Genomic DNA, 12,500 nt, shown 5'->3' on the forward strand with positions numbered 1-12,500 from the left:
AGTTGTGCTGCTTCTCTCGTGAGGAATGGACGTGGCAACAAACATCCCCAGTGAACAAATCGAGGACATCAATTCAGCTCCAGCATACTCAATTGCCTGCGATGTGAACGATACTGATCAGACAGCGCTGCTATGCAGGTATGTGAACTCTGATGAGCCGCAGGAAGAAATCATTGAGTTGATATCGCTGAAAGGCCAAACACGGGGGGAGAACATTTGTGAGGCTGTTGTGAACTCTTTAAAAGCCAAAGACCAACACCAGCCACATGGTGTCAGTGGCTGCAGCTGGGGCACCCAGTACGAGAGGAACACAGAAGGGGTTTGTGACTTTACTCCAGAAGTCGTTGGATCGCAAGCTGCTTACGTTTCACTGAGTCTTGCACCAAGAAGCACTGTGCGCTCAAACACAAAGCACTGTGTACCCCCTACCCCCCCCCCCCCCCTACTGCATAACAAAGTCCGGTGGCTGTCCAGGGGGGAGGTCCTGAAACGGTTCGCCGCTTGTGTTGAACATGCGAAAACTTTCCTGCAAAGCAAAGGGCTAACCTATCCAGAACTGGAAGATCCCGATTGGTTGGAAAAGTTGCACTTCATGGTGGACATGACGAGTCACCTAAACACGCTGAACAGAAGTCTCCAGGGAAAGGGAAGCACGGCCCTGCAGATGCTGGAAGACGTATTAGGGTTTGAGCGCAAGTTGACAGTGTTCCCCAGAGATGTACAGAGAGGCACGCTCTCTCACTTCCACCTCCCTGAGAGAGTTCAAAGAAGGACACAATCACATCAATTGTAATTATTTACAAGGTGCGATCATCGGAATGCAAACTGCATTTGGGGAAAGATTCAGCGAGTTCAGAAAGGAAAAAACAACACTGTCACACCACTGGACATTGACCCATCCCTGTTGAACATGTCCGCATTCACAGGAGTAAGTCAACCTGACCTTGAAATTGAACTGGCCGACATAGATGACAAAGACTTATGGGTGTCCAAGTTCAAAAGCCTGACAGCCGAGCTCGAAGATGTCGCCCGTCAGAAGGCCAGTCACGCTCAAAATCACAAATAGAACGATATTGAAAACCTCCCAAAACCCGACAAACTTGTGTTTGAAACATGGAATGCTATTCACGACAACGTACATGTGCGAGCAGGTTTTCTCTAGCACAAACTACATAAAATCCTGCCTCACAGATGAGAGCCTGCAGTCTTGTGTGAAGATCAAAGTTACATCTTCCAGCCCTGATATCGAGAAGATCTGCAGTGACGTTCAGAAACAGAAATCGCATTAAACGGGTGAGAACGCTATGCTTTAATAGGCTATTATTTTGCAACAAAGTATCTGTTTTAGCAAGTTGTCATTTTGTCAGTGAATTGAATGACCCTGAGCTGATATGGTTGTGTTTTATGCTCAGGCCCGAGGGTTGATTGCTGTACGAGGCTGAGGAAAAAAGTAGAGGATTACCTCGCACTGAACTGGACTTCAGTCAAAATTAAATTGAAACCGGCCTACGTTTTACTTTTACTATTTTTAAAGCTATTAGGCTGCTATATGTTTTATTTATTATCAAAGTAGGCTACTTTTTATTTTATTCATTTGCACAAACACAGGGAGGACTCAAAGTAGGCCTACATAGATCTTTATAGCTGCTCTATTTCAAAGTAGGCCTACGCATGCCAGTGGATTTTTTTCTCCACTTCACAATTGTTCAGTTTTGTTTGTAATAGCATCCCCCAATAAAAATAACAAAAAAAGTAAACTGTTCTCTTTATTGTAGTTCTATAATTTCATAAATGCAACAAGACATGGTATTATTGGAATGGAAATGCAAAGTTAGAGTACCAAATAATCATAAATAGCCCACTGCAGAGTAGTCACATGTGGTAAAACATTTGAATGAATGCTCATTTATACCTATTAGTAATGTTGATAGGCTAACTTAGACTTAATAGACTGTGTTACCTTCATTATAAGGCTCAAATATGTTTTGCGGCTCCAGACAGATTTTTTTTGGCCAAAAATGGCTCTTTTGATAGTAAAGGTTGCCGACCCCTGTCTTAGAAAGTCAGGATAGAAGTACAGATTCTGTTATTGCTGAGTTGCAGCCCACCTAATGACCAGTTAACGACCAACCTGTTTAGTACGTGACAGAGATTGGCTTCAAAGACAGTCTATTCTCAACAGAAGCTAGCACCCTAGGCTTCTGGCAGGATGACTTCACCAACACACCGAGTCCAAACAAGATTCATTTTACTTACTAGTCTAGAGACAGACGTTCACCACTAAAGACAAAATGTACTTTGTTGCGCACACACACACACACACACACATATACACACACAGAGACACACACAGGCCCACGCATACGCACACACACGGCTCTATATAAGGCATTACTCTCCAGGACCTACACACACATCATTGTGTTAGGTTTCTAATGCATGGTGGTGCGCGTGCATGTGAGCCTCTTCCACATACCTTGGGCAGGTTCTCTTTGTACTGGCACTGCTTGAAGGCGTCGCCATAGAAATCTGCCGCCTGATTGGCCAGTTTAGCGATGATTGCGTCCTTCATTTTATCTGCAGGGTAGACAGAGTCCATGGTTGCTCCATTTACAGAACATACACATTCTCACACACACACACTCTCTGGAACAGAACCCTGATAATAATATTGTGGTGATGATTTGCTTGTCTCTTGTCTCTGGTGGTCACCCATTCTGCTGTTCAGATCTGTGTGTCTATCAGATCTGGTATCTTTTAATGAAGGAGATGAAATGAGAAACCATGCAGTGTGTGTATAGAAGGCCCTCTACTGGCTCTGACATGCAAGCGCATGTGTGTGTGTGTGTGTGTGTATACGTATATGCGTGCGTGTGTGTGTGTGTACATATGCGCGCGCGCATGTGTGTGTGTGTGTCTACGTAAGCGCGCGCGTGTGTGTGTGTACCTGAGGTGGCTTTGATGAAGAAGACCTCCTGGGCCTGGGCCAGCATGATGAGGCTGAGTGTCCCTACGGTCTCAGGAGAGATGTCCATGGTGGGCTCTCTGTTCAGGGCTGACAGCACCGTGTCCTTAATGTGGCCAAACGCCCCACTGGCCAGCTAGAGGAGAGGGGGGTGGAGGGGGGAGTGGTTGACAGAGAGGAGAGGAGGGGGGGGGGGGGGGGGGGGGGGGGCGAGACACAGGAAAACTTGGCTTTAATTGCTCTTCATTAGCTGTTTTAGCTAAAATAGAGCAGTGACAAATTGCTGTGTCGTTTCCTTTATCATTACAAGTACCTGCGGTTGGTATGGTAGGACTTGGCTACATGGTAATTAGTGCTGTACCTGGTAGTTATTGGCTGCTAATTAGCATAGTTAGCATTAGCATAGTTGGCATTAGCTGGTAGTATTTGGCTGGCACTAGCACAGTTAGCATTAGCATAGTTAGCATTAGCATAGCTGGCATTACCTGATGGCATTAGCATAGCTGGCATTACCTGGTAGTATTTGGCTGGCATTAGCATAGCTGGCATTACCTGGTCGTATTTGGCTGGCATTAGCATAGTTGGCATTAGCATAGCTGGCATTACCTGGTAGTATTTGTCTGGCATTAGCATAGTTAGCATTAGCATAGTTGGCATTTCCTGGTAGTATTTGGCTTGCATTAGCATAGTTAGCATTAGCATAGCTGGCATTAGCATAGCTGGCATTACCTGGTAGTATTTGGCTGCAGCCTTCAGTCCCTCGTCACTGTCCAGGTTCTGCTCTGAGGCGATCTGACTGGCCAACGCCGCTCCGTTGAACAACACACAAGTCTTCTCATAGCCCAGACTGGCCAGAGCTGAAACGCACACACACACACACGTTAAACACGCACACACACACAAACCAAAACAACAAACAAACAAAAACAAAAAACACACACACACTTCTTCTTAAACCCAGTGACTGACACACCCCTGTTAGTCATGCTCCTTTGAGCTCAGGGGGACAGAGGCTTTTGGCATGAGATGACATATTTCACATTACTCACACAATTGAACCATAACCACTGTGTGTGTGTGTGTGTGTGTGTGTGTGTGTGTGTGTGTGTGTGTGTCTATCAAAAAGGCATGTTGAGAAAGACAGAAGCAACTAGACCTTATACAACATGACTTATGAAGCCAACCATGCCTGCACTTGTGTGTGTGTTTTAGTGATGCATGGGGTTGACTCAGATTATTAGCAATTGCGGATGGCCGAGGGTGAACAAACAGCTGACCCGTACATCACTAGTGTGTGTGTGTGTGTGTAGAGACGTGAAGTTGCGTACCAAGTTTGACTGAGCCTCCGAACAGTGATCCTTTATCAAAGGCATCTTTCCAAGTGAAGGTTAAACAGAGCTGCAGGAACAGAGAGAGAGAGAGAGAGATTAGCTAATAACACACACACACACACACACACACACACACACACACACACACACACACACACACACACACACACACACACACATTATGATCTGGTGAGTGTGTGAGGTAGTGTTTACCAGGTTTTCTGAGAAGGGGAACTTGAGCTCCACCGCACACAGCTGGTCATAGTACCTACAGAGGGGAGGAGAGGAGAGGCTCAGGGGGGTTGAACCAATCAAGAGGGCAGAGTGTGTGTTAAAGGGTTGTGTGTGTATGTTGGTGTTTGAGGAAGCTGAGATGGTTCAGACACATGACAATGAGTCAGAGAGAGAGAGAGAGAGATAGAAAGAGAGAAAGAGAGAGAGAGAGAGAGAGAAGAGGCACCATGGAATTGACACACATAACTACTCGCTAACAACATTGTACAATCTCACAACATCTCTTCCAGTGATCTGGAACATTCTATTCTTAGGAATGACAACCAACACACACACACACAGAAGTTGGGGAATCCCCTATTTACAGTCATCATTCCTGGCTTTCCACAGGGGAAAGCCAGGAATGATGACACCACAGGGGAAACAGTGACACGACCATTGAGTAAAAACTGAGGAGAGGTGTGCCGTTTCAGCGTGGCGGGAAGGAAAGCCGAAACGTTCCAGACAAAACAAAGGTTACCACGGTGACACAATGGCCGTCTGTCTCCACCGGCGGAGAAAGGGATAGGGGCAGGAGGGGGGGACGGGGACACACACAAACACAAGGCCTGTTGCCAGGGCAACCTGGCACATGGCACAAGCCAGCCAGTAGGCCTACTTGAGCAGAGTGCCAACTGCCAAAGAGTCGCTACAATGCTAACATTCACAGCCCACTCGATGCGGCAGATACTCTAGAAAAGCAGGCACCACTTGCAGGGTCTGAGCCAGAGAATGCTAATCCACCTCCATGCACTCCATAGCAGTCTGGCCGAGCATATGCTAAATGCTAACAACCTTAAATTCACTCCGCGGTCCAGAGCCGTGACTATCACCACCGCCCTGCTCCAATGCAGAGGTTTATGTCCTTCCACGAAAACAAATCATCGCTTGGCCTTGGCACTGGCAAGATAATAGCACTTATAGCACAGACTGCAACTATAGGTGGAGCCCAGGGGAGGCTGGCGGAGTCAGAAATCAGAGGAAGGGCGTGTTGTAATGCATGGAATGGAATGGGGAATGGTATCAAACACCGTCCCTCATTCCATTCCATGCATTACAATGAGCCCGTCCTCCGATTTATAGTAATATAATATAATAATAAGATTAATAATATAATATCATAATATATGCCATTTAGCTGACACTTTTAACCAAAGCGACTTACATTGCAGTGAGTGCATACATTTCAGTATATATAGTCCCAGCAGGAATCAAACCCACAACCTAAGCGTTGTTAGCGCCATGCTCCACCAACTGAGCCACAGAGGACCTCCTTGAGCCACGGCTCGGCTCTATTGTAAGGCCTTTTGTATAATACCCTCTGGACAATACTTGGCAAACACCAACTATGACTCACTGAAGCCAAGAGAGCAAAGTCTGAACCTGGCTCACGTTGTCAGTGTGTGTGGAGGACAGGAGAAAGGTAGAAATTGAGAATACAGGAGAACACATCTCCCAAAGATGTGGTTGTGTCATATATACAAGGTCAGGTGGGGATTTTGTTAACCAAATCCCACTACCGTTTCCTCAATAATGAGTCTCTATGCAAAACATCCCAACACCTCACTCCCTGTGTTCATCTTCTAGTGTGTGTGTGTGTGTGTGTGTGTGTGTGTGTGTGTGTATGCCCCAGGCAGTCAGCGCAATCACTGTCATTTCATTTAAAGTAACACACCTATACACACACACCCGCTCCAGATGAATCACAATCATGGCCTGCTCTCCTCTCCTCCTTTGTGGCCACCTGTCTGCCAAAGGTCTGGAGAGGTGTCAGCAACTCTGCCTTCACCCGCCTGAACCCTGACAGATCAATGCTTCTGAACTAAGCATTCCCCTGATATCACCTCTGCCAACCCTGACAGATCAATGCTTCTGAAGGGAAGGAGAAGAGTCTGCTACATCACCCTGCTATCACCGGTCTCAACCCCTGCAGATCAATAGTCATGAATAAGGAAAAAATAAATCATTAATTTACACTCATATGAAACCACACAGGTCTAACGTTAGAATATTATACCGAACTATGCACTGAAGACCGATATGTAATTCATAGGATAATTCTGTATTGGACATAATAGGAAGGTCCAATAAAGGTCCAGGCTATCTTCTTCTATGTGAGCGAGTTGTACTAGGAGCTCTGAATGGTGGTCTGGACGTTTTGGCAGGGTTTGCCTCATCAAAATGATGTGTCAAACCTAAAAATATGACGGTATATGAGATGAGATTTCTAGAGAATTTGACAATGACTCATTTAAATTCGATAGTGTGTCTGGCTAAAGTGAACTCAAGAGGACGCCAGACAGAAAGTGGAATGCATGATGATGACATAACAACACAACCGTTAATGCTAACGACGTTAGCTGGACTTGGTCAGAACTGGCAACTCAACGAAACTTAGGCCATCGGCCAAAACCATCAAGCCATCTGGCAGAGTGCTAAGTGACATTGTTAGCGAGCAAGACATAAAGTGCAGTCATCACCTAAGTTGTATGCCACACGATAATGAGCTCACAAGTCATAAATAGTTAAACCAATATGACTCCCGACCCAAAAAAAAAAACGCTCCCGAGAAAGTCACACAGCAGGGTGCGGCAACGACTTCTCATTTCCGCACAGGTACAAATATAAATATGCAGTGGTTAGCTGTTGTTATCAAGCGAGCTAGGTTTATTATCTAGGTCAGGGCATGGGGTAATTGTCACCTCAAGAGGATCTCCAGCGAGCTTTCGTGTTTGTCTAGCGGCCTCCCGAGAGCATTCTTTCGGAGCTTGTTCAACTCCTCCACGGCGCGGAGATATTCCGCCTGCTCCTCGCCAGCTGGATACGTCGCCGTGACATATTTCGAGAGTGATTTCACCAGATCTACTTCAGACGACTTCTTTAACGGGACAGAAATAAACGTCGCCATTTCGGCCCGCAGGAAAGAGACAAATAAAAGCGGAGAACGAGGATATCAATCGGGACAAAAACAACAGCGACTCACTTCCTGGATTTTGCTTCGAAACGTCAAGTGACGTTGACGCATCGAGAGAAGTGCGCAGAATCAGTTGGTCACATCTCAAAAGTGGTTCCTTGATTCCTCGTTCCTCGTTCCCTTATCAAAACCCATTGGAGGAAAAGGAAGGTTTATGCTTCCTCTGACCTAAATATCCCCCACTGATAAACCACTGTAAGGACCGCCCAGACCAGAGCGTTATCCTGTCCATCAATGTGCCAGTTTCTATACCCTTCTATATTCTGTCTATCACTGGAGGAGTCACAGCATATGGTCCTTTATCCATTTGAAAAAAACACTGTCATCATCATCACCTTCAGTATAGCTGTAGATGGGGTGGATTGAGTGTGTTACGTATCCATGCTGTGTTCTGTGAATGTCTGCTGTTGTTATGGATGATTATGCTGCAATGGCAGTTTCTCCTCTGGGGATAATAATTAAACTAACTGCATGGTGGATTGGTAGTGTTCTACCACTTCCTGTCGTCCATCATCTAATGCTATATGTAAACATAGGACACTCATCCTCATCATCATCATCATCAGAAGTAAGCACAAACAATCTTTTATGAAATAATTTTATTTCCAGTACAGGGGTGTGTTGGTGTACATCTCCAGCATACTGTACTGTGCACACGAGAAGCATCATTGACTTTAGGCTGTACAGAGACACAGTGATGATCACCCCTCCAGCTAGCACTCTCTCTTACACACACACACACACACACACACACACACACACACACACACACACACACACACACACACGACAAGCTCTGTAGGGGGCCAACAACGCTCAAGAGATATAGAAATAAACCAGATTCCACATTATAGAGATTCATGTCTTCTTTTCTACACATTACATTTCTATCTGCAATGAGTATTATATATATTTGTGTGTGCCACATGGCCCAATTCCAAACCAACCCCCTGACCCCTTTACAATCCTTTCAGATCTAGAGGGTAGGGGGGGGCAAGGGGTGGTTTGGAATTGGGCCTCTAGATTGTGCCCCTAACCACTGCACTGGGGCCAGATCTTTTTCTATCCCCCCTAAAGGTTAAAGTCAGAATACAGCAGGGGAGGCTGGCGGAGGCAGAAATCAGTGGACGGGCTCATTGTAATGCATGGCATGGATTAATGCCATGCATTATAACGAGCCCGTCCTCCGATTTCCGCCTCCGCCAGCCTCCCCTGGAATACAGGCGATCTGATCCTAGATGTGTGGTATGGAGCAACTTCTCTCAGAGCTACTGTCCTCAGCCTCTGGTGCCACCGAGACACAAAATGGAGGCGCAGTTGAGACACGATTCTCTTGTTTCTCCCAGACGCGTAGGAAAGTGACGGGTGTGGTTTCAAAACTACTGTACTCACTACATCAAGTTTGAGATCTGTGTTTTTTTTTTTTCAGTGCAGACTTGGTCTTTTTATTTATGGGGGGTGGGGAGGCGGGGGAGAGAAGGGATACACTTCTTTTTTTTTTTCTCTCTCAGCCAAACCCTCCCCACACCCAACCCCCCCCATCCCCAACCCCTCCTACCCCCACCCCCTCCCCCCTACCCCATGCTCTTTACTATACGGCAAACTAAACACGGTCCATGCCAAGAGGGAACGCTCATGTGAGTGAGGAGGACTAATAGAAAGGATCAAACTAAGTTAGTCTTCTTCTGCAACAGTTGCAAGAGGAAAAAAAAGAAAAAAGGTAAACACACACACACACAAAATTCAGCGTGCGCGCACAAACACACTCACCAAACACTCGCCCCATGGCCAAACACTGTTCCACACCAAGGAGAGGGACTAGACAAGCAATAACAGCTCTCGAAAACATAGAGGGGTTTCCAGCCCCTTCTCTCAGGGGTATGGCGACACTCAAATCGCACACGCACACACACACACACACACTCTCTGACCACACCTGCCCCTTTCAGACCAGCAGTATACAGTATTTTGTCACACAACTAAACGGGTAAGCTAAGCATGTGACTGGGTGAACACTAGAACCTATCACACACGTGCCAGGTGACCATGTCTTTTTTTAACAACCTGTGCTGAAAAACGCAACGTGAAAGGAAACCGTGTGTGTGTGTGTGTGCGCCAGCAAGGTGCGTTCCGTTCCGTTCAGTAGGCACAAAACTGAAGAAAACGCTTCCGAAAACCAAACTGAGGAGGTACCAACTGAGTAAGACGGTTGTTTGTTTTCGGTTTTCATTTTCGAGAGCTTTCCGTTTCTGTGCCTGCCTACTGAACAGGGCCGCGGGGCTGCGTTCGATGGAGTGAGAGTTAAAAAAAGAAAGAAAACGCAAAATAAAATGCTCCGTTAGAAACGTTACCTATCTGCTTTAATCTTGAACGTCACGGCCACCTGAAATAAGTCCCTGGTACAGAGAACCAATGAGGGCTCCCCATCCCTGACCACCTGACCCCTGATTCAACCCTGATTAACATCTACCCCAAACCCAGTTTGGTCCATTTCATGATAAGTTAGGGATAGTCATCGCCCTCTGTGCTCCTAGCACTAAGTAGGGGTGCGTCTCAATAGTCTGAAGTGGTTTCCTTCCCTCGTCCTCGAGCAATGATGTGGAAAACCCGAGACAAATGACTAGAAGGCATCAACCATGTTACGGCGACCTAGCCTGTGTTGTCAGATCAGTGCAGGCGGAGGAGAGACAAGGAGAGGTCTTCTCAGTGTGTGTGTGTGTGTGTGTCTAGCTGACTGTCAGTATGGCACCAAAAAAACACATTATCTTCCATGACAGCCAAAGACAGGATAAAAAAAACAAAACGAAAAAAACAAAACAATAAAAGCACAGGCAAAAAAAAAAAAAAGAGAAGACATTTAAGAGACTTGAGTCGAGTGAAAGGTGCCTTTTGATGGCTGAGTGAGGTCAACGCCTTAGGGTCAGTGGACAGGGCTATGGCTGGGGATCATTCACTCCCAACTGTGTGTGTGTGTGTGTGTGTGTATGTGTGGGAGAGGGGGTGTGTGTGTGTGGGGGGAGGGGGGAGGCTATACCACTTCCACCCAGTCAGTCTGGGGCCCAACAGGAATGGTATGCCCCAAAGCAGGCTGTGGTACGTTAGACATTAGTTTCAATTCTACACTGACCCTTGTGGGTGACCTGGCCATAGTGGGCTAAACCAACATCAAAACACTTAGAGTATGGGGTGGGGGTGGGGGGGGGCATTCATATTTTGTATATTTGTTGTTATGGGGTGCCCAGCACCCCCAGACCCCCCCCTCCCTGCCCTCAGTACCCTGGGTACAGACACTAGACAGAGGTGACATGAATCACAGCCCAAACACTCTATAGGCCACCGTCTGAATCTGACACCTTTAGAACCCCCGCCCCCCCCCCCCCCCCTCCCCTGACATGCAATGGAACAATCCACATGATTAGAGAGACTGTAAAACGGACACCCATAAAACAAACGAACCAGCCTACTCTAGAACGTCTCCAATAAGACCACAGTTCTAGAACATCTCCCACGACGACGACGACGACAACCTCAAAGGAAGAACTCCGTTGTAGAATTCCAGGACTCAGCCTCAGATTGGTGGTCACGGCCAATGAGATGCGTTGCGTTCGAGGTCTGGTCTAGTCTAAGTGGAGTCATAGTCATACAGGGTTACAGCATTGAGCACACTGAATACTGGCCTAGCGTTGGTTGTGTGTGTGAGGATAGGAGGCCAGGAAGAGCACCCAATCGCTCCCTCCTTCTATCCATCCCTCCCTCCCTCCATTCATTCATTCCTCCCTCCCTCCCTTCCTTCCTCTGGCCAGAATCACTCAGTTCCCTCAGCCTCCCATCCCACATACAGTACAACCATAAAAAATAAAATAAAATAAAAAAAAAGAATAAAATCTCACACCACAAGCCTCCCCCATATCTCCCCCTCCTCCACTCCCATCCTTTAGTAAATAGTGTTTTCAATATGAAACAGTGGACACACCCATGTCAGATTCTAACATTTACATGGCTTAGTTCAGTCTCCCCGCCCGCCTTCTGCTTAGCCACCTGAACACCGAGGGGGGGGGGGGGGGGGGGAAGCAGGGGAGGGAGGGAGGGAAAGAGTCAGGGAGGCTGCTCCTTTTCCAAAACAGAGGGTGGAGTGTTAGTGATGTCATAGTGATGTCATCATCGCTCTCTGTCGCTACTTCAGGATCAGGTGAAGCCCCTCCCCCGATTCATCTGCGCAGAGAGAGAGAGTGAGAGAGAGAGATTGTTATACTAGTTGTAACTTGATATGTCAGACAATATCCAGTTTCATTACAGGATTGAAACTAGAACCATATCATCATCATTCTTTTTTCATCCTTTTTATTCAGGAAAGTCCCTTTGAGACCACGGTCTCTTTTTCAAGGGTGCCCTGATTACAAAATATATGTACATCACTATTATTTATAAAAGGACACAATTTACACAGGCAACACGTTGTGGTTTTTATTCTACAGACAACAATATGTATTTAGTAACACTATTCTGTTCATGTGTGTTTTCTTTTTAAAACTGTAAAGCATTCAAATGAACTTCAAAAGAAAGGCTGGACCTACCTTTGAGTGTGCTGATCAAAAAACAGCTCTCGTCAGGCAGGTTGTAAACCATCTGGGAAATAAACAAAATGGCCATTTAGTCTTCAAACAAGAAGTAAATCAGTGAAAATAACCTAATAAGGATTTTTCTTGAGTCTTGATATGGAACCAATAAGAGGGTTTGTGAGGGGGAGAGTGATTTTAATGGCCCACTGCCTTCTGAGTGGGATCAAGAGGGGGGAGGATTACAGGGGGACACAGGGTTGTCTGACAGAAGGAAGAGGATGCAAATGTGATGCAAACAAAGAGCCTGATAAGACGACTGCTCTTCCTGGACACACAGATAAGATCCACAAAGAAATATGTGTGTGTGTGTGTGTGTTCCTACCTGGTCAGACAGCAGG

At 46.4% G+C, this 12,500-nt stretch overlaps 2 protein-coding genes across 4 annotated transcripts in view; both read right to left on the bottom strand.

Annotated features, from left to right (window-relative positions):
• Window positions 1–7,579, bottom strand: part of pdcd6ip (programmed cell death 6 interacting protein) — a 17,208-nt gene extending 9,629 nt beyond the window's left edge. For both annotated transcript variants that reach the window (XM_083684798.1, XM_083684797.1), the window contains exons 1-6: window positions 7,272–7,579; window positions 4,510–4,564; window positions 4,294–4,363; window positions 3,695–3,822; window positions 2,948–3,101; window positions 2,477–2,577 (exon numbers count right to left, since the gene is read on the bottom strand). In XM_083684798.1, the coding sequence (XP_083540924.1) occupies window positions 2,477–2,577; window positions 2,948–3,101; window positions 3,695–3,822; window positions 4,294–4,363; window positions 4,510–4,564; window positions 7,272–7,477 (714 nt within the window). In that variant the 5' untranslated portion in view covers window positions 7,478–7,579. The remainder of the gene's footprint in view (window positions 1–2,476; window positions 2,578–2,947; window positions 3,102–3,694; window positions 3,823–4,293; window positions 4,364–4,509; window positions 4,565–7,271) is intronic.
• A 3,718-nt stretch (window positions 7,580–11,297) lies between these two features.
• The window catches only part of ubp1 (upstream binding protein 1), a gene marked incomplete at its 5' end in the record, with an annotated part of 8,922 nt that continues 7,719 nt past the window's right edge, over window positions 11,298–12,500 (bottom strand). For both annotated transcript variants that reach the window (XM_083685373.1, XM_083685372.1), the window contains 2 exons: window positions 11,298–11,755; window positions 12,118–12,169. In XM_083685373.1, the coding sequence (XP_083541499.1) occupies window positions 11,718–11,755; window positions 12,118–12,169 (90 nt within the window). In that variant the 3' untranslated portion in view covers window positions 11,298–11,717. The remainder of the gene's footprint in view (window positions 11,756–12,117; window positions 12,170–12,500) is intronic.

Source organism: Argentina silus (genome assembly GCF_951799395.1).
Source record: "Argentina silus genome assembly, chromosome: 14".
In the NCBI taxonomy this organism is placed as follows: Eukaryota; Metazoa; Chordata; class Actinopteri; order Argentiniformes; family Argentinidae; genus Argentina; species Argentina silus.